General features: G+C 38.6%; 1 protein-coding gene across 1 annotated transcript in view; it reads left to right on the top strand.

Moving 5' to 3' along the window:
* ankfy1 (ankyrin repeat and FYVE domain containing 1) overlaps positions 1-22,894 on the top strand; it is a 70,494-nt gene that overhangs the window by 7,919 nt on the left and 39,681 nt on the right. Inside the window, exons 2-8 of the mRNA XM_052035668.1 lie at positions 685-877; positions 5,432-5,550; positions 9,511-9,646; positions 13,266-13,389; positions 16,937-17,086; positions 18,044-18,209; positions 21,082-21,286. Of these exons, the coding sequence (XP_051891628.1) occupies positions 685-877; positions 5,432-5,550; positions 9,511-9,646; positions 13,266-13,389; positions 16,937-17,086; positions 18,044-18,209; positions 21,082-21,286 (1,093 nt within the window). The remainder of the gene's footprint in view (positions 1-684; positions 878-5,431; positions 5,551-9,510; positions 9,647-13,265; positions 13,390-16,936; positions 17,087-18,043; positions 18,210-21,081; positions 21,287-22,894) is intronic.

Here is a 22,894-nt window from a genome sequence, read left to right on the forward strand (position 1 = left end):
CTGTTGTGTTTAATTTGAATTTATATGCATGTGTTTTAAGGAAAAGGGAGTAAAGATTGCCTGGATCCAAATGATCAATCTGAAGTTCTTAGCATGGTTTAAAGACCTTTGTGGTTTAAAGACTTTTAACTTTGTACTTGCATATGATTGGTTTTAACTTTGTGCTTACACCAATCGGGTCAGTGGGTTCACTGGGCAGTAATTGTCACTTCTGTGTACTGATTGTCTTTTACAGAAGAAATAATGATTGTCTGAATGCTTTAGTCCAGTTCTGTAGTCTGTTTACCAGGATAATAGCACTGTAATTGTTGATATCAACACTCAAATACCAATTTCTGAGGGAATTGAAATTGTCATTCCAGTTTTTTTTTGCTTTGCTAACTGGACTATGACTCTTTGAGAAACTGGTGGCTGCATTGCTGATAAGTGAGAAAAGAGTTCCAGTTATAAGTTGTCCAGTTTAGTCAGTAGCAAATAGTGGCAAAGCTGACTATCTTTCAAGCTATGGATTTTATGTTAAAATGATGCCATGGGAATAGTTGCAAGATTCATATTTGGCAATTTAAGTTCTGCGAAATCATTTTTACAGTAACTGCCCACTAATTCCCGCTTTAGTTACTCATCAGTTGGGTTTTTGTCTTTAGTTTGACTTACCACCTATTTGTTGCTGTGTTCTGCTAACAGAGGAGGTGGCCAAGCTACAGAAGCATCTGGCGCTCCTCCGCCAGGAGTACGTGAAGCTGCAACAGAAGCTGGCAGAGACCGAGAAAAGATGTGCCTTGCTCGCAGCCACATCCAATGCTGGGAATACCACTGACTCCTTTATTTCCAGATTGCTTGCTATTGTCTCAGAGCTTTATCAGCAAGAACAGTACAGGTAAGTCTTTGTAGTAAAGTTTATCTTTGGTGATGAAGCCTCAACTTGAAAGGGTAAAACTGACAAATCCTTTAATTTGGTTGAAGTGGGATAATAGCTTTTCCACTCTTTAAATTATTAGTGTCAAAACTGTAAATATTAGCCATAGGAATATCAAAATTCAGTAGTACTGCAGCAAACTTTTGATGTAATTGATCACTTGGTGTCTTTTTGTTTGCTTCTATACAAACTAGTTTGGATCAAGCTCTTTTGTAGAACAACTCATTGAGATGCAAGTTGATATAGCAGATTAACTGTATCCTAAGTGTAAATAATTGAATAATAAAGTGGGTGCAGTAATGTAAAAATCTTGATGTTTAATGTAATCTTCCAATTGTTTGTATTTGCATCTATTTAATGGATTATCTTAGACTTCTAATTTATAAAATTAGCACCAAGGGTAGTTTTCATAGTGGGTTATGGGGAAGAGGAGGGAAAAATGTGAAGATTTATTCATTCCCTGCAGATTTTGCAATAGAAGTATTGGTTTATTATTGTCACTTGTACTGGGGTACAGTGGAAAAATGTGCATATCGTTCGTACAGATCAATTCATTACACAGTGCATTGAGGTAGTACAGGGTAAAAGCAATAACAGAATATAGAGTAAAGTGTCACAGCTACAGAGGAAGTGCATTGCAGGTAGACAATAAGGTGCTAAACGTTATTAGTAATATTTAGTGACAGAATTTAAATTTAAGAGTAGAAAGATTATAGTAGAAGTAATGAGTAGACCTGCAGAGAGGAGCTTGCAACGAGTTGCCATAGTCTGGTGCCATCTCAAGTAAACTGGGCTATATTTTGATCTATAGAATATCTAATGCTCAGTATTAGATGCACAACAGTCTAGAACATCTTACGACATGTTCATAATACAGTTGAGAACTTAGCTGAATATAGCAAGAACAGTGGGGCCCAAAAACATCCTATGATTGAAAATAGGATAGCTAATACAGGGGCATTCAAAAAGTGTGGGACCAACCAGGGATCATCTTGTGTAGATGAAGGGCACAGTTAAGGTATTAAATGGGTACTTTTGTCTTCATTTGAGGATGCTACCAATGTAGCAGTGAATTTTTTTTAAGCCAGTGTAATGGGGGGGGGGGGGGGGGAAGCTATGTGGGAGGGAAGGGTTGGATAGATCTTAGCAGGATAAAACAACATAGTGGGCTGAAGGGCCTGTACTGTGCTGTAATGTTCTATGTATTATAACTCAGGTTCTTGTCAGGTCATCAATTCAATTTACGGTTTTGATCATCAGTTTCCTCCAGGCAGTGAGCCTTCTACATCTGGTTGGCCTCTCATCCAAGTACTGACCAGGCCTGAGTTAGTTTAACTAAGAACTTGGAATGAGAATGTTGAACCATTGTTCCCCTAAAAGTGAATGAGGTGGCAATAGTGATATTGGATAAGGTAAAAATAGAGGATGTAATTAAAAGGTTGACTGTTTCCAAAGTAGAAAGGTCACCCCCTTTGGGTGGTATATATGCAAGGTTACTGAGGGAAATAAGGGTGAGAGTTGCAGAGACTCTAGCCAGTCTTCCTCCCTTGGTTTGAATATGGGAATCTTATCAGAGTACTGGAGAATTACACCTGTTCCTATTCAAGGAAACGGAGAAGGATAATCCTGGTAACAAAGATCTTCTCAGCCTAATGTTGGTGCTGGGAGAAATCCTTGAAGATATTAACAAAAAAAAAATTAGAAGCATTTGGAAAATTTTGTTAGTAAGTGAAAGCCACTGTGGATTTGTTAAAAGCTGTTAATGTTTGACTGACTTGAGTTTTTTTTGAAATAACAGGGTTGATGAGGGTTAGTGTGATTGATGCAGTATATGAAACTTTAATGTACAATTGACAAAATATCATGGTGGATGTTGACAAAGTTGAAGCCCAGGAGACTGAAGGAGCAGTAATTGTATGGATGTGAAATCAAGGGATGCAAGACAGATGGTGGTGGTGAGCAGGACATGTGGAACACTGTTCTCTGGAGCTGGTGATAAGACCAGTGTTTTGGTTTCATGTTAATGACTTAAATTTGGGTGTATGGGGGTTAAATTCAACTTTTGATTTTGTAAACTTAATGTAGTAAACAATATTTAGGATGCGAGGTCAAAAAAAACTAGAAGGGCTTTAGGGTAAGGGAGAAGTTTAGAGGGAATCTCAAGAATTTTTTTCACCTAGAGGGTGGTTAGGATTTGAAACGCTGCCTGAGAGTGGTGGAGTTGGGTACTTTCTCAACATTTGGGTATCTAGAGCACTTGAATTGCCAAAACACAAAAAGCTAGGAGCCAAGTGCTGGTAAATGGGGTTAGTATGGATGGGTAATTGATGGCCAGCAGAGGTGTGGTGGGCTGAAGGGCCTGTTTCTGTGCTGTTTGAATTTGTGTAATACATAGTCCAAAAGAAGTGGTTGAGAGACTGGGTAGTAAAATTTAACGCTAACTAAAGCATCGATAAGTGAATAAATAGGAAGTAATAACTAAATTTTGTAGGGCAGCTGAGAATAAAGACTGGTGTTTCCACAAATCTTTGAAGGTGCCAGGACAAGCTGATGCTTTTTCAAAAAGAAATCCTTAATATAATAGTAAGAAAGGAAATTGTGCTAATCCTTTTATAAAACAGTGGGAACCACAGTTTGAGAACAATTTGAGGGCCTTAAATGACAGAAGATTCATTGGAATGGGATCAGGGATGAAGGGCATGTTACTTGAGAATGAAATAGAGGATATTTAATAATTATTAAAAATTATTTGTATTTTGATAATGTGAGACACTATTTCCAGATGCAGATTGATCTGAGTTCACACTTTTAAGGGCATTGACAAAGCAGATGCAACATAAAGAACATTATGCAGAGAAGTTTATAGTGATCTGGAATACAATGCCCAAAAGAATGGTGGAAGCAGATGCCGTAGTGACTTTTGAGAGGGATTTATAAAGCTGAAGGGTAAAGAAAAGTGGTGCACTGAGGAAAGAGCAGGAGTGGTATCAGTTTGATAGCTGTGCCCAAGAGTTAACATGGGCAAGGTAATACTACAGACATTCTGATATTTGGTGCTGTGTCCTTGAAGCATCAGAACTGCAGCAGCTGGGGTTCTAGTGGATTTGGAGTACTCTTCCACTGCAGTAGTGCTTCTTGCACAAATCATTTTGTGCAAATGCAGCACTCAAGCATCTGTACAAGTTAATTGACAAATGTGGCTGGGAAGACATTGTAAGACACAAAGTGGTGGTTGCAAGAAGTGAGGAGAGAAAATAAATCTATAACTAGTATATGGAAGTGTAAACTCTGGCCCATAAACCTGCTGTTTAGAGATGGTATCTAATCCAGCACAGAGTTGGCAACCATTCTAATGTAGAAACTTCCCAATTTGAATTCACTTATTGGTTTGGCTGGAGTGCCAACTGTTAGTTGGATAATCAAATAAGATGTTTGAATTTGTAATCTGAGAAGATTACGAAATCTGAGATTACAGAACAAAAATGAGCAGGCTATGTATAAATGTAGGTGGAAAAGAATAGGCAACGGGCAATAACCGGAACTCAGATTGCTAAGGGTATTATTGGATTCTGCTCATCTATCGTGAAGCAGGAATTAACAAAAGAAATGGAATGATGAAGCCTTGCAAAATGTAAACATTGCAATGATTAGGTCAGATATCTTAAAGTCTGTGTACAGTTTCCCTCGCTGAGAAACAAAGGGAGTATTCAAGCGTTGGGGGCAGAGGAGATGAGACGATGATCCCATCCTGAGTAATCAGGAAGGTCCTGATAGATTTGGGCTTTTTGGTCTGGAAAGGAGGTGTGAGAGGTGATATTGTAGAAGGTAATTTAGAATATGGGACATATAAAAACAGAACCTAGCCAAATTAACAGATTACCTAATGCAAGATAAGTGAGGATTGATTGTCTGAATATTTTTCAAAAGTACTGACGTGCCAAATTCATTTGAGCAATGTGACGTTGCCATATACTCTGGAATTAAGATGCACTGGTGGTAGTCACCACGTTAGTAAATTGTCACCTGGGCAGTGGGTTTGAGTGTGCCTCTTTATGGGTCAGTTTTGTGGTAAGTTGAAGAGCTGGCTTTGGTAATTAACAATCTTTGTGGATCATATTTAGTCTTGAACATTCTGTCAAATCAGCATTAAAATAGGCCACTTGCCCTGTGCAGTTCTTATCCCCCCTCTTTTGGTTTCTGTGCCTCTACCCAACTTGCATTTCTGAAGTGTCACTAATTCTTTTGCTTTTGTTTTTGAAACACTTCCCATTTGTCATCTGCCTTTTCTAAACTGCTTGGACTCCATCCAAACTTGGAGTTGTGACATTGTTCTTAGTCATATTTAATTTAAAATTGAGTTTCCTTGCAGCTTTTTTGCAAAGTAAGCAAATTGGTTGAACTCCCTCATTATGTGAATTGTACCGTCTGTGGTGCCTTTTGGTTGTTCATCTCCTGGTGTGGGTTTGTGAATGGTGCCAGCATAATGATGTCAAAATTATCTTTTGTGTCTTGCAGTGACCTGAAAGTGAAGATTGGAGAAAAGCACCTCAATGTTCACAAGTTTGTGTTGGCAGCACGCAGTGATACCTGGAGCCTTGCAAATCTTGCTTCTACCCATGAGCTAGATCTGTCAGGTTTGTGCACATTTATTAGTAGGTTTTAGTCTGACATTCTGAATTTGTGTATTCCAGACTGACTATTGGTCTCCTGTATGGGGTAGGTAGGGATTTAGTTTACTGGGTCTTTGGCTCAGTGGATTTCTAGGAAGTTTATTTATGGTTTTTAAATCATTATTTAATTTTTGTTTGTGATTTTAATTTGCATTTATCATGGCCTCTAGAACAGTTTGAGTACTGAAGTGAGTTGACCTACTGACAAGCATGATGTCAGTATATTGAATGAAGCAAGATAGAATTGGGTTGATTTCTTGGAAAGCTGGGAAGAAGTGAAGTGTATTTTTACTGAGATGACATAAAGAACATGATTGCCATGAATAGCTCAAATTAGAAAATAGTCCATCTTTATTGCCCCTAGAAGAGCAAGTATTTAAAATGTCTGGATCATTTAACCTTTGAATGAATATATTCTTAGAGCAGATGCTTTTTGTAGGGCAGAGGTTTAAAAAAATACTTAGAAATTATTGATGTGGAGTCTCTAGTGGGATAGTTTCACTGTGTGAGAAAGAAGCTTGTGGAGTGCTGCTAATAGAAGTGTAAGAATTGAATAATTCTCTGGGCTTGAAAACATTCTGTGACAAGATCTGACACACTAACCAGGAAGCTGTTTTAGAATGACATCTGTTGTGATAAAGTTGACAAAATTGCCCTATGGAAACTCAAGCATGTCAGCCAGTTTAGGTTTGAAAGTCACTTGCAACATCATTAAGTCTCTGGTATGATTTGTTTTTTCCCTTCTGAAGAGTGTAAGCACCATTTGTGGTCAAATTATTGTGCAACGTTTACTCCTGGAGGAATACAAAGTTATTTAGTAGGAGTTTTAGACATTTTATAATCTAGCATGTAAAAAGCAATGAAATTTTTGGTGTATAATCTTGATATTTTACTGCAATGACTGCTAATCTTTCTCGGTATAACCCCACTTTGAGCCCTGCCCCAAGTGATGTAGGTGTCACACATGTAACTGGTCATTAGTTCCAATTTTGTACCTATTTATGGTCTTTATACTGCAGATGGATTATTGTAAAACTTTTGAAGAGAAATGTTATTGTGGTGGTAAATCAGTTACCCTGAAGAGTGGGGGAAATATCAATCTAATGTTAACTACTGAATTCTTTGTGACCCCGTTTGCTTTTAACTTTGACTGCTAAGGTTGGAAATTGCTCCTTCATTGGGTTTAAACATTTTGAAAAAGGCATTTTTTCCTGTTTATTAGCTGTAAATAACAAACAGTGGCAATCTTTTACCCCAAGTGGTGATAAATAATTCTTTTGAAGTGAACAGTTTAACATCAGAGTTTATTTCCAAAATTAATTGCCATAATCAATTTGTTTACTTTTAATTTAATGACTTATCTTCCTCCTTCCAAAAGCAAGTAAAATTACTGTATACTCTTTGCATAGCAGTGTCCCTGGGTTTGTTAATTTTATCTCAAGTGGCACCATTTTTTTTAAGCATTATAAGTCACTGGAACAGAACTTTTTTTGTAGGCAAATAGTTAGGGTATTAGTGGCACTGGGAAGGATGAACTAATGTTCTTGGAACAGCTAGAGATGGGCACTGTTTCCCTTGTAGGATTGGAAGCATTGTCGACCTGGTATGGGGTTAGTGATAACATGGATTATTCACAGCACTGTGCCAACCAGTGAATTAGAGGTGCATATGAGTCTCCTAGCGACAGAAATTTGTACAGCAAAGGTCATGGGGGGAGGTTGGAATATCTTTCAAAGAGCATTGGAAGCAGAAGCCACAGCAACTCTCAATCAAATCAGTGCCATTTTTGATTTTCAGTGAAAGGTAGTGAGTGGAGAATGGTTACATGAAGTATATAGTTCAGTAGCTGTCACTGCACTGGCATTCAGAGGGCCGGGGCTTTTGAGTTCTAATCTCACCCTGACAGCTGTAGAATTCAAATTCAGATTTAAATAAATCTGGAATTTTTAAAAACAAACTTGCATCAGTAGTAGCTATGAAACTAGGTTGTTGTAAAAGCCCATCAGATTCTACATGCTTAAGGCCCTACCTGGAGAATGATTTTACCAAAATTACACATTCTGCAACATTAGACCTCTGACAATTTTTGACTTGGCCATCAGTGCCATAAAAAGGCAAAATATATATTAGCATTATCTTAAAAGGCCTCTAATATTGTCATCTTGTTCCAGATTCTAGTATCTGCAGTCTTCAATTTTGTCATCAAACTTGATTGATGGGAATTATCCAATCACCTTCACTCTGCTTGCCTGTAGCATTGTTTCAAGAGACTTTAGATAGTGACAATCTGCTAGTGTTCAGGATCATTTTTTGGGCGCTGGCCTGACCAGAGTGGCTTTTATGTTGATCTATTGAATGTGGTGTCACATCTTGCCTGAGTGGAATTTGGATTACCAGTCAAGTGTCATTACCCGTACATGCTGCTTTAGTATTAAATGATTTGAGAGGCATTTCCAGCTTTCAACAGAAAAGGCCTGTGTGAATTTGGTTGGAAAGCAGCTATTTGTTCCTTTTAACCACTGTGCAGTGTTACCCTGTTACTTGTAAAACTATTTCTGGATATATAATTATTTAGAGGTCTAGATCCAGCTGACTTGGTGATTTGTCATGTCTGTACAACCTAGAATCATTTGGACATTTTCAGCTTAAGTGCAGTACAGCTTTGAAAGTATTGTGTAGAAGGAAAAGCTATATCCTGTTGTCCCTTGTTTTGACTAGAAAATTATAAATTACGCTGAAAGTGTATTATAGCAAGCACGGGCCATTCATCTGGTTGGTAAATAGCTGCTTTTATTTTCGATTTCAACTTCATTAAAGAAATTTGATACCACCCAGAGAAAGCAACGTGATTAATTAGTAGCCCATCTGCCATCCTAGGCACTTATACCCTCCACCACCAACATACAGTGTGCATCATCTACAAAAGGCAATTAAGTTGCTCATCTAGGTGGTTCGAACAAATCTGTGACCTCTACCATCAAGAAGGAAAAAGGCTTCAGAAGCATGGGAACACCCAGAACCTGTGGGTTCCCATCCAGGTTCACACCACCCTGACTTTGGGAAATGTATTGATATTCCTTCATCTTTCCTGGGTCTAAATGCTTGAAATCCCTTCTCTGAAGCTCTGTGGGAACACCTTCACCAGAAGGATTGGAATGGTTTATGATGATGGTTCACCGTCTTCTGCAGGGCGGTTAGAGATGGCCATAAATGCTGGGTTTGCTGGTGATGCCCAGCTCCTTTAAAACAATTAACTAAAGTCTCTCAGTATATGAAGTCATTTTCATCCTGAACAACTGACTGGAATAAAAACAAGAATGCTGGAAGCACTCAGCAGATTAGTTCCATTTCTCTCTGGAGATGTGGTCTAATGTTTGTGGTCAAAGGCCCTTCATCAGAATTAGGAAAGGGAAAGCAAGTTAGATTCCTTTTGGAGAAGGTGGGGGTGGGATGGATGGGATAAAGGGAATATCTCTGATAAAGTGAGGCTAGGATTACCATATAGGCAAGGTTAGCTGGGTTAATGGGATAGTTGGAGTGAGAAAATTAACAAAAGCTAGAAATGATGGCAGGTAGGCAGTGAGAATACAAAGGAAGAAATGTAAACGTTATGAAATGCAGAGCAGGCTTTGCTAGTGGAGAATGGAAAAAGTAAACCAGTATCAAAGGTGACTTAAGGCAGAAAGGGCCGCAGTTCCACTGCATTCTTAACAGGAACAAATGACTTTTTCCCCTTTCTTTCCAGTGTCAAAGATTACAAATTTCAACAACTCCTGAATTCCAATACCCCTCCTTTCCAACATTTTCTGTTTTTTTTCAGATTTCCAGCACCTGCAATTTTTAAAACTTTCTTTAAAAATGATCTTTCCTTTGTACTTGTAACTGCTAGTCTTCCTAATGTAATGGGTTTCTTTCTCGTATTAGATGCTGATCCAGAGGTGGCCATGTCAATGCTCCGATGGGTTTACACAGATGATCTGGAACTGAAGGAAGATGATGTGTTCCTTATCAACCTGATGAAACTGGCCAATCAATTTCAGCTGTATCAACTCCGGGAAAGGTAGAGAGATTGGTAGATTATTTACTGCACACAAGGAGATCTCAGCTCATGTCTACTCTGGTTTATATTTCACCTCTGTAGGTTTAAAATTGATGGAGCAGATCTTACTTGAAACGCATTTGGGATTTTAATTTGGCATTTATTTCACTGCTAAATTTGTAATCAAATCTGGAAAATTTTTTGAAGTTCAGTTCAGGAAAAACAAAGGTCTGGTGGTTTATGAGCGGAGAGGAAGAATTTTGAGGAGAAAAGATTTGTAGTAGGAAAGAATGGGAACATTTGGGTCATGGTGTATGTCAACAATTTAAATTTTGGAATCGAAAGTGCTGTTTCTAAATATATGTGTGAATCTATATTTGGGGAGGTGGAATAGTTGATGCTGAGGACTGGAAAAATTTCAGGAGACTTAAGTTTGTGGAATGGGAAAATAAATGGCAGTTGAGGATCAACATAAATGAATGCAAAATTGTACATTTTGGTAGGAAGAGAGGTCACTTGGCACTATAGTTGTACCTTCCAGGTGAAGTGATGGAACAAAGGGTCTCAGTACAAATACACCACTCACTAACTGTTCCCCCTCCAAGCCAATAAAGAATTCAAACCTAGCACTGGAATCATTGTATTGAGAAGTTATGCTAGACACACTTGGAATATTGCACACTGCAGTTCTGGTTGCTGAATTTGGGATATGGAAGCATGAGAGAGAATGCAGAGAAGAATCCAGGCAATCCAATGGAGATTCACCCAGCTAATCCCTGGGATGAGAGGGTTGTCCTATCAAGAGAGGCTGGACTGTGTGACTTTTTATTCCTTGGAGTTTAGAAGACTGAGCGTGTCCTTATTCAAACACAAGACTCTAAGAGGCCTTGACGGGGTAGATGCTCCCACTAGTGGGGAGTCATGAATATTTGTGAATGAAGGAACTGAGAGAATGTTCACTAGATCAATTTCTGCAATTGTGGGGTATTGTCTTACAAGGAGAGATTTAGCACTGATCCTAGATTTGTCTTTTAACTTTGCTAGAAACATCTGAAGTCTGGCTATTAGAGCCCCAAAATCACACTTTCTCTCTCATTGTTTCATCTATGGAATTTAGCAATCTGTCAGACACCAATTTTTCTGCTCTGCATTGATTGTTTAAAAATTTTCTGGTCTTTTAAGACCAGTAGATGTATGTCAATATTACTGACTGTAAGTTTTAAGAAATGGGAGCAGGAGTTGGTCTTGCACCCCTTTTTATACCCACTTCCCAATTCAATGTGGCTGATTCTTTTTTTCCCCATTCAGTGTCATTTTCCTTCACTGACCCCCAGGTCCCTTTCCCTTAATATCCAAAAACACACTAGTCTGTCTTGAATATGCTGAGTAGTGGCCTCCACAACTCTTGTGGGTAGAGAATTTCCAAAGATTCCATATCCATTGGCTGAAAAAAATTTCTTGCCTTGGGTAAGAATGGTTGATCCCTTATGTTCAGACTGTGGCCTGTGGTTCAGACATTCCAGCCAGGGGAACCATGAATGTATTTTCCCATAGCAAGCTGGAAGCTTCTTAGCAACTAACTTTAACTATCTCTGGTTGAAGATGTCCCTCATGGCTTTTCTTGAGATACATGGAACCATCCTCGGTTGCATCTCATTTGTGACTTGTCTTGATTTAGTACTCTGCTTATGCAGTTGTGTAATCAAAAATACAGATTGGAAAATACCTTACTTTTGTGTCATTTCTCCCTTGCTTTTAAGTTATCTCTTTAAACTCTTCTTGATGGTTCTAAAAATGCATTTATAAAAAATGTAAGGTAACCTTAAATATTGCACTTAGCCTCTGAAATATTGGACAGTGTCAAATGCTAAACTGTTTCCTTTGCATTTCCTTAAAGGCTTATTTCACATTCTATACTCCTAGTCTTTGGTATATTTGAATATCAGATCATGTTAGACTTGATCTCATGGTCACTATCTCTCAAGACCTTCTGTTCCCTACACATTATCAGGATTATGATACGAACCTGGCGAAGGTCAGCATCATCTTTTGTAGCTTCCTTGTAGCACTGGGTCATGTAGTATTTATGCATTGCATTCACCTGCATGTGGTTCAATTGTGGTCAAAATGACGTGGCATTGTTCCTTGGTTCTTGATTCTCAAGTATGCTTTGACATGTCTAAATGCATCTCTATAATTAGTTTCATAACTCACAGCAACATTTACTTTGGCAGAAATATATGTTAAAGGTGTGCTGTAAAGCACTAAAGTATGATTGCTACATATTTTACAAACAGGGATTCTGAAGTCTTATGAAAATCTTTGGTTTTAAATCCCAAGATCAGGAAATAGGACTATTTCACTGATTTATCTTGACTTTGCCTCATTTGGCCCCACCACTAGGTCCTGTTCTATCCTTCCCCTTAAGTGTATCTATGCTGTACACTCCAGCCACTGTGGTTGCAAGTTCTTCATTCCAACTGTAACAAAGACCATATTGGATTTATTCACAACTATCTTGTATGCTGCCAATTCATTTCCCCAACTCACCAGGTTCAAATATTTTTATGTCCACACAATCAAACCCTTTCATAATTTTTAAAGTCCAGAATCTGGTTACCTCTGTTCTAGAAGTGTTCTGGTGTCTTTGGTCCTCCTTAGTGTCCCTGTGTTTCTGGTATACTCTTTATGTAAATCTTCTGAACTATTTCCAGTGGCTTCCATATCCTTTTTGTCGTATTAAAATTGTGCATAATATTCGATTGTGATATAACCAGGGTTACAGAAGTTTAGTGTAAACTTTGCCTGGAAATGGTCCCCTGTTATGTGTATGGCTTCATTACGCCATGATTTTACCTTTTTAACTACTGAATTAGTGCTCCTCTACCCCAGATAGACCAGTTTTCCAGGGAGTAAATGGTTCTTATTCCTCCTTCCAAATAACTCTCACACTTGTCTACATTTAGAACTAATTTTCATGTCTTTTCTGCAAGTCTAGGTTATTTTTTTTTCAGCCTTTGTTATTTATTAACTATACTCCCAAGTTTTCTACCCATAAATTTTAAGGGTGCTGATTCCCAAATCCAAATTATATATGTAAATTATGGATAATAGTGATAATGGTTTGATTCCTGTGAACCATGACTTCCCACTTAATTCGAATAGTTTTTCACAACTATTTGTTTAGCCAGTTTGCAGTCCATTTAATTGTCCTCCAACTCCAACGTGTGTCTTTATCATGAATCCATTATCTGATATCTTTTTTTAAAGTCCATGTCTGCATTTCCCTTTTTACTTCAAAACAAAAATTATAAAGGTAGGTCAGTTTTGAAAACCTTAATGAGAATACAAACATTTTTGGTGAGTTATGTGTGCTGTGACACTGGTATCTTTATTCATTTTCTATTTTATTGTCTGTTTCTGCATAGCTAAAATACTGATACCCCAGAAGGGTCTAGGCATTTTCAACTGCACACTCTTGTTGAAATAAGCATGTATAATGAATGTTGTGACCCACCATTATAAGATGTTTGAATGCTAACCCTTTTTTTGCTGGCAACTAAAAATATTTTTGAGGTGCCTGTATTTTAAAAAAAAATCAGCAGACACGGTAAATTGCCTACTCTTTTCCTACTGACAGGTGTGAAAAAGGAGTAATGTCGCTGGTTAACGTTAGGAACTGTATTCGGTTCTATCAGACTGCAGAGGAGCTGAATGCTGTTGCATTATTGAATTACTGTTCTGAAATCATAGCCAGCCATTGGGTAAGTTACAGGATCACAATAACTTGCATTAAGTAGCACCTTCAATGTGGTGAAATGTCTTGAGATACTTGGCAGGAGAGCGGCACCTAAGGCATAATGCTTATGTCTAAGTTATGTTTCGTGCCACATGTCTAGAATATTTTTGTATTTGTCCTGCATATTTCTCAGTTATTGAGAATTTTTTATTTAATCTTGGCAACTGTTTAATGCTGCTTTTGTTGTGACATTAGCAAATTCTGTTCCCATATCAAATGGGTGACTTTAACATCCTGTGCCTCATTTCCCAAATTGGTGATGTGACCTGCTGAAAATCTACTTTGGTTGATTTAGTTGTAAAGATCTTTCTGTTAAATAAATGAATGGGATATTTTTGGACGACAATACTTTCTCTTTGGGTGCAATTTCAGATGAGAAACAGATCTTTCAGTAACACTCCTAACTTTCGCAAGTCTGTAGTATTGAAGTGCTACTGTGGAACTTAGCAATGCAGCAGGTTCAGGATTATGGAAAACTTGTTTTTGGAGAGTTTACTTTAGTATACTTGATGAGTACGCTGGATATTATTACTTTATTAACACAAATTCATCCAGAACTTTGAAGTTAGATTTGCTTTAAATTATGTACATTATCTACATGAACAATATTCACAGAACTTTCACTATAAATTGGAGATCTAATAGTTTTTTTTTCCCTCCACATTAAATCCTCAGTCATATAATCCCAGAAGGGGACCAGTTTGAACTTGTTTGCTGAGGTTCATTTCCACTGTAAAAGTGGTAACTGCAGTTTTTGCCTTGCACATTCCTTAAGGAAAAGGTTGTTTTTCGGTCAAATGCAAGATTAAAATTGTCTTTGACTCCTCAATTGGACATAAGCCTTTGCTATTGAAGGGCCAAGTCTCTCCACCCACCCCCCCCCCCCCCCCCCCCCCCCCCCCCCACCCTCCATGTTGTAGCCAACTTGGTCTCTTAATATGTATTTTGTATTAGCTTTTGGGTCATTCATTCACTTGCTTTTGCAGGACTTGGTGGCAACAAATTTTTTTGTATATCTTCCAATTTAACAGCCAGTTCACTTCAAAAGTAGTTGGTTGTTTAAAAATCATTGGGATGAGTTGGATACAGGATAGACCAGTATTTTAATGGTCCAGTTATTTCAGGTTAATGTCTAGTAGTGAGCACAGATTATATTTCCCACCATGACTTGCCCTTGTGAAATGTGTACCCTGACTGAGTTGAAGGTAAAACACAATGTTGGGAAAAACTGGCAGGCAGCATCTGTGGAGAGATGCAGTGTTAGCATTTTGCTTCAATGATTTTCAGTGACTGATCTACAATATCTGCAGTATTTTTCTTTCAGAATGTTTGTCTGGAGGAGAACATTTTCACTTCTAGAGACCATGTTACTTTAATACATGCCTTGGATAATAGAATCTGATGGCCATAAATACTCCATTTTTTGCAGTTCCATACATGGTACCTGAGAAATCCAACTGTAGTCTCTCCAACAGTAGAATTTTGTTCCATTTAGCATCAAATATTGGAATGCAGTGCTAGATGTTCCTGTGAAAGACTTCTGTACTCGTGTCCATCCACGGAAGTTATGGATCCTTCAATAAACGGTGTCACTGGGTTTACTCGGTGAATAGTAATAAATCAACCGGTACAAGGGCTTCATGATTTGAGCTATAATAAAGCCACCTCTCAGCAATTTCATCTACCCCAATCTCTCTCTCCATTCCCTGAGACCAGTCACCATTCATTATGGAGTCATGGAGCCATAGAGCAATACAGCATGGATACTGGCCCTTGGGCCCAACTAGTCCACATTGACCATGTTATCCACCCAGCTAGTCCCAATTTCCTGCCTTCAGCCCATATCCCTCCAGGCCCCTTCCCTCCATGTGCCTATCCAAGTGCTTCTTAAATGATACTATTGTACCTGCTTCTACCATTTCCTCTGGCAGCTCGTTCCATATACTCACCACCCTCTGTGTGGAAAATGTTGCCCCTCGGGTCCATTTTAAATCTTTCCCCTCTCCCACTAAATGTATGCCCCCTAGTTTTTGATTCCCTTGCCCTGCAGAGAAGACTGTTCCTGTCCATCTTATCTGTGCCTCTCATAATTTTTAAACATTTCTATTTGGTCTATTCTCCTACATTCCAAGGAATAAAGATCTAGCCTTTCCTTCCAACTCAGGCCCTCTAGTCCTAGCAACATCATTGTAAATCTTTTCTGCACACTTTCCAGTTTAACCACATCTTTCCTATAACAGGGTCACCAAAACTGTACACAGCTCTCCTTCTTACCTCTGACACCACTCTTCCACTTTCATTGACTGTCTTCTGTAAAGCTTTTATTGCCTTTCTAAAGTAATTCTCACCCACAGCATGTATAGAATGTTGAATTGTCCTTTGTGATTGATGTGTAGAAATATAATTTGCAGAAAACTTTGAGAGCTGAATGAAGAGATCACAATAAGCATGCTATACACAATAACTGGGGCTCTCAAATGCACTTAATTGCTCTGATCAATGAAGGGGACTTAACATTTCTTGTATATAAATTGTGCTTATTGAGCTAAAATCATATTTTGAAGAATAATTATAATACTCCCTCTAGGTCCTAAACTGCACTACTAAACCAGGTTGGTATGGAGTAGTAACTGGGTAAATGACCTTTTTAGAAAGACTGGATGTGGGCAGAAGCCAGTCTTTAGAAACGGCAGAGTCTCAGATCAGATATCTAGATTTTGCTCCTATAACTGAAACAAGATCATTTTGATTTGTTGCTTTCTCCTGGGACATGTATTCAGGCTCAGCATTGGGTTTGGTGCTGTTCCCTTGGCACTGGGTCTGTTGGTAATTGGTTCTACTATGGGTCTGTAACTCCTGTCAGATTTGGACTGAATTGCATTATTCTTATTGCCTTAACTGTTCATCAGAACCAATTGTCATTGATCTAAAATGTTAGCTGTTTCTCTCTACTGATGCCACCTGACTTGTTCAATATTTCCACTGTTTTCTGTTTTTATTCTGCATCAGCTATCAATGCCCAAAGCATTTGGAGAGTGAAGGACGTTCATGACCAGACCTGTCTGCTCTGGCTCCTTGCTGCTCTATCCTTGGAATATTTTATCCCAGAAACACTATTCATAGCATTTAGGTTTAGTAGTAACTATTGTCAAGATAATGGGCCAGTTGTCGAAAGTGGAGAGAATAAATTCATGAACGTGCACGAGGCTGGAGTTGGAAGAATGCAATGTTCCAAGGAAAAGAGAAGGTTGAGTGGGCAAGCCCATTGAGGGATTTGAACATGAGTATTTTAACTTACATCATTGAAGATTAGCAAGCCAAAGCATTTTTCACTGGACCGTTCAAAAGTATTGGTTTTCTGTTTGCAGTGTGATTATGTCATTAACTCGCAGTTAATTTTTTAATCACTCAACAGCTCTTATATATATATATAAATAAAAAAAAAATTGCTTTGGATTACTTAGCTATTGGTCTATGTCGTATACTAAAAGTATTCATTTGTATTTATCCAGGATGATCTGCAGAAAGATGATTTCAGCAGCATGACTGCTCCTTTGTTATACAAAATGATAAAATCAAAAACTGAATACCCTTTGCATAAAGCTATCAAAGTGGAAAGAGAAGATGTTGTGTTCCTCCACCTTATTGCGATGGACTCTCAGGTAGAAACAATATCTATTAACCAAAATGCCTTAAACACCAATATCATTGGTCTGTGACTGCTTATCCTTAATTCTTAAGCTTCATATGTGTTGCATTGAGCAATCTTGTCTAGTTCCTCGTATGCTAGCTGAAAAGAGTACATTTTTGCTGTAGATTTTCAAGCTAAGCTGCAACTGCACTGAATGCTGCTGCAGATATGGAGCAGCACATTGTTGCAGTTGATAGAGCTACTGCCTCACTGCTCTAGAGACCCAGGTTCAGACCTGACTGTGAGTGCTGTCTGTGTGGAGTTTGCACTTTGTTTTGCCAGGTGCTCTGAATTCCTCCCTATATCATAGAAGTGCAGTTTAATTGGCCACTGCAAATTGCCACCAGTGTTTAGGTGAGTGGTAGGATCTGGGGGTAGGTGATGGGAATGCGGGATTTGTGTAAATGGGTGCTTGATAGTCAGTGAAGATTGAATTGGCGGAAGGGCCTGTTTCCATACTCTTTGACTTGAAGTTTGTGAATGAATTATGGGATTTGACAAATGAAACCTTTGAAGCAAAAGCTGACTTGAAAGCAATTTTGCTAAGAATTCCCCAGGTTTGTTTCATCTTTGGGAGCTACTTATTTCTGTTTTGTGATTTAAAATATATATTCCCATTTTTTTTGCATGTATATGCTGGATTGCTGATGATCAATCTCAGTTTATTGGGTTTTATAAATTGAAGCAACAGTGCTTAAAAGTTACAAAACTTGGAGTCCATAACATAATTGGTCAAAAGGTGACACAAAAGCAAATAGAATAGAGTTAATTTTGGGAACAGATATTTTCCTCTTTTTAAAGGCATTTCCTGAGTGAATCAAGCTTGTTTAGTAACAGTACCAACATAAATCTTTGGCCAATTTGATTCAGTAGTGTAAAGTCTTTTTGTTTCTCACATCGTTCACAAAAGCATCTTATTAATCTGCAGTTGCCTGGTAAACTAAATGAACTTGATGATAATGGAGACCTGGCCTTGGATCTGGCGCTCTCTCGACGGCTAGAGAGTATTGCAACAACGCTGGTTAATAACAAAGCAGATGTTGACATGGTGGATAAGAATGGCTGGAATTTACTTCACAAAGCTATCCAAAGAGGTAAAGTGACGGCAAACAGACGAAGCTCTATGTATTGATGGTTTAGATGTCCAGAGTTTCGTCTGATGTTCAGCATGGTCTCTGTGGAAGTGATTTGTTAATGTGGAATTGGCTTAATAGAATATTATGCAACCCATGAAGATGTAAATACTAAACGGGTATGGCCTACCTGTTTATGCTGCAATTGCAAAAGCTAAATATATATAATATATATATATATATATATATATATATATATATATATAAATATAAATAAAAAAACTGAAATTTAACCAAAATACCAGAACTGTGTGTACTTGGCAGCATGTGAGCAAGGGTAGAGAAAAAGCTAATCTTTCAGGTTGTTCTCTTTTAATCACAGCTGGAAAAAGCTAGAGAGATGATGGGTATTAAACAAGTACAGAGGGAGTGTGACGGATGAGGGAGAAAAGAGAACAAATGGCAAAAGCTGAGAAGATGAAGGCAGGTGAGATTAACTGGAAAGGTGAAAGGCAGCAGTGGCTAGATGTTGTCTTAAAAAAAAGACTATTTTCACCAGCTGCTGGGAAGGGGGGTGGGTGGCAGTGAGGGGGAAGAGTTGCGGAACGGGGGCAGTGGCCATGTTCTGGAATTGTTGTAGTTGTAGAATGTATCAACTTTATAAATTTTTTCCTTCAGTTCGAGTTTTGTTAATCCATCCAAGAACTTCTGTTTTCTCCATTTCTATTAGAGCTGTCTGGATCTAGTACTTGTAGTTGCAGTAGCTATTTTTTTGTTAAAACTTGCCTACATAAACATCCAGTTGTGGCACTGCACAATAATGCTCAGTGATGTTACAAAAAGTAATCCTCTCTCATGGTTATTTAATAGCTGAAAATTGCCAGTAGCTCAGCGATTATTCTTTGTAAACCCAGAGATTCTTTACAAATCCCCTTGCTCACTTTCGAGTTTAATAAATTTGACAGTTGATTTGCACTAGAAAAATATCAGTGAAAGCTTGATAAACCCCAGTGGTTCTTTTGTATCCTTCGGTGATGGAAGACCAGCATCCTTACTGGCAGCTCTTCATTTGGTTGCAGACCAACTCTGGAGTAGTGTCTACGTGTCTCAGAACAACTGAAAATGGTCACTTCAGTTTTATACAGGCATTTCTTAAGAACAAAACAGGACTGGAAATTCCTTTTTTGCTCCTTTGTACCTCACTTTGTTATTTTTTTGCATTTTTCTATTACTTGTGGAATATTGCTGGCGAAGTAGCAATGTTTTTGTTATCTGTCACTAATTCCCTTGAAGATGACGACAAGTGCTTTGGTGAAGGTACTCTGTTTTAGGTAGAGTTTTTCAACATTTAGACCAAGTGATGGTGAAGGAATGTTTGTATGTTTCCAAGTCTGGGTAGTGTGTGACATGGAGGGGGAGCTTGCAGGTGGAATTTTCCTCCTTGTACTTCACTTGTATTTTCAAAGTGGTAAAGTTTGCAGGTTTCAGAGGTGCTGTTGAAGAGATGGAAATAGGACAGCTGTCTTGCATTTCTCCCTCCAGAACTGGCCAGTGGGAGCTTATAAATTCATTGATGCTTTTCTGCCTGGTTAAACTACCATGACTGTTTTTTTTTCTTTTGCCATCTGAAAAGATTGCAAACAACAGCTAAAAATTCCCCAAATTTGAAGGGTGAAGCAAACTTTCCAAGTCAGACGCTGGGCCTCCAAAAAGCCAAATTTTTGTACAGGAAAATGGTTGTTTCTAATATAAATCAGTTTTGAGTAAGATGTTACAATTCTAGCTAATCTGATCATGCACATAGATTTATGATGATGAAGGAGGAAAATGGCCAAGAAGCGCAAAGATTATAATGAATCTTTTTGGCAGTCTTGCAGGGGTATAGGCAGAATAGTCAAGAGCCTGAGTTTCGTCTGCTAATACTTGTATGAAACACTTAAATTTGACAGTTTAGCTGATTATGATTTTCACTTTGCTGTTTGGGTTCTGATCATGATCTTCCTGAGGTGAGATTGTGATTCTATGACGTAAGTAGTGCACTGTTACAGGTATACTCTAGATGGACCAGCAGATCTCCTGTGGATATTCATTGTAACTTGGTGGATTCATGTCCTGATGGATGAGGAGCTCAGTCAGTTCTGGATCCATCCTATTGAGCTTTGCAACCCCGATGGAAGATGTCCTTGGCCATTCTCCATGGTCTAACCAGAGACCGGTATCATAATAGAATGGCATACACAAAAGAAGGCCATTCATCCTGTTGTGACACCACCAGGTTCTCTTTCTTTCTCTCTCCCCCCCGCCCCCCACCCCCAGATCTATACAATTAAACCCACTGCTCTCCTCTCCTCAGCACACTAACTTATTTTGCTTCAAGTATTAGTCCAGTTCCCTTTCCAAAGCCTTTGAATTTGTTTTCATTACGTTTTACATTCCAGATCATAACCTGTTCGATGGCATTTGTTTTGCTCCTTACTGTAGTTTCTTTTGCCAGTTATCTTAATTACTTAATCTGTGTCCTCCAGTTCGTGCCAGTGAACAGCTTCACATTAACATTGAAACTCTTTATGATTTACACATTCTATTATTTTCTGTTGTTTTTTTTTAAACTTGGTTAAGCAGTTTTATTTTCATCCTTTTTTGAAACACTGTTCCTGTCTAATTGGACATTCCATGGTAAAGTTATGAAAATCTGGCTGGAAGGACTTGATTCATTGGTGGTTCTGTAATGCATTTCCTTTACCCTGGCCAAATGCAGCATTTGTTTAGGCACATTATGCTGAGATGTATGATTTCAGTTTTTACAATACAGCCAAATATTGATCATAGACATGTGAAATAAGTGGTATGTGGATTTGGAACTAAATGTGTTCAACATTTTGTCTTAACCCAGGTGACGAATTTTCTGCTAGCTTCTTGATTCGGAATGGTGCTTGTATAAATGCAGCAACATATGGAGAGCAGGAGACATCACTTCACCTTGTGGCCTCGTATAGTCTCAAAAGGCACTCATTAGAAGCAATGGCAGGAATGGCACGTATTGCACAAGCACTTCTGGAAGCAGCTGCCAATCCTAATATGCAGGATAGCAAAGGACGGTGAGTAACCATTTGAGATCATTTTTTTTTAGGTATGTTGCACAGTGAGTGACATCCAAAGGGGTCATTGGAAGGTAGGGAAGAGGAGGCAAGAGCGTAATCCAAATGCTCCTTGGTCAATTTATGTAATGGGCTAGAACCTGCTGGGGAATGCCAACGCTTAGTCTCCACTCCAGCATCAAGAAGTATGGAATTCCCAAGTGGATTTGGAAGTCCCAAACATGCTGCTCTCCCACACTGGAGCACAAACTTGCTGCATTTTTTTTCAGCAGTTAAAAGTTAGAACTGGTATAGGAGGGACATTAAATGATGAGGGATGACTACAGGAAAAATAACACAGAGAAGGTAACTTTTGAAATAGTTTAATATTTTTAATGGATTAGAAGGTGACTTTTAACATTTTTGGTCATTTTAAATAGTTTTTGAATGAGTGCTTCTGAATGTTCCTAACACTCAGAAGCAAAGTTCTTGGCAGCTGATGAGGCCCTAGGGGAGCAGCTCATCCAGCTGGTGGGTTTCACCTGTTTTGGTAAAGGGTTTTACTGGTTCACCCAGGTGGAAACCATCGTGTCGTTTAAAGTTCTGCCTCTACAAGGGGTGTTTCCATTTGGGATTAGGCCGCACGCATTAATACCATGACCCAATGCCGCTGATTGCTAATGTTCCTGTCACTAATTCTGTGACTTCAACAAAATCTTCGAAAATGTGAAGAGCTCTGGCACCTTGCACTTCTCAAATATAGTAGAGTTCAGAGCAGTAAATTGATGTTTGGAGCTTGGTTTTCCTATGATTTGTAAGAAATTGAATCTGTGTGTAAGTGGAGTATCCTATAGTCTCTGCAAGAGATGGAGATAGTGGATCCTAGTCATAGTCACATCACATGAAAGCAGACTGGCACCTTCCAATGTCCAGGGCAGCATGCTAAGGGACACAACAAAGCTTAATGCAGCCACTGCAAAGTCTGTATGGAGTAAGATTACTGTTTAAGCTTTCTTGCCATTGCTCATTGAGGGGCTGAAACCTGTTTTAAAAATCCTTTGGGTATAATGTGAATTTCATTAACAAATAGTGCAATCTGCCTTGCACCACTTGGAAGTTGCCCTCCAAGCCACACACCATCCTGACATGGAAATATGCTGCCTTCATCGTACCCAGGTCAAAATCCCAGAACTCTCCCAAACAGCATTGTGGGTATTCCACATCAAGGGTTGCAGCAGTTCAGGAAGGGAGCTCACCGCCACCACCTCTAGGGCAACTAGGGATGGGAAATTAAATGTTGGTTCTTAGAAAATGTGCAAATGGACAATACATTCAAGCATCATTGTGCACATTTTACAGATGAAGTGTATTTTTGGGGCAGAAATGATGCCACCAAGTGGCTAAAGAAAATTATTTGAGGTTTCTACCTATACATTTGGCTACCATTGCAAAATATTAGCTTTAAAACAGGTGCTTGTTACCCAAGTAAAAGTACCTTTTATTATGTGTTTATGCAACTCTGAATCTGCTTTGCAGTTGGTAGCAGTGTAGAGGCAGGTTTCCATTCAAGTAATTTTGTAAATGATGGTAACAACTTCATGGGTTAAGTTGGACCATCCTAGTTTTTTC

Source organism: Pristis pectinata, chromosome 21 (assembly GCF_009764475.1).
Source record: "Pristis pectinata isolate sPriPec2 chromosome 21, sPriPec2.1.pri, whole genome shotgun sequence".
Lineage (NCBI taxonomy): Eukaryota > Metazoa > Chordata > Chondrichthyes > Rhinopristiformes > Pristidae > Pristis > Pristis pectinata.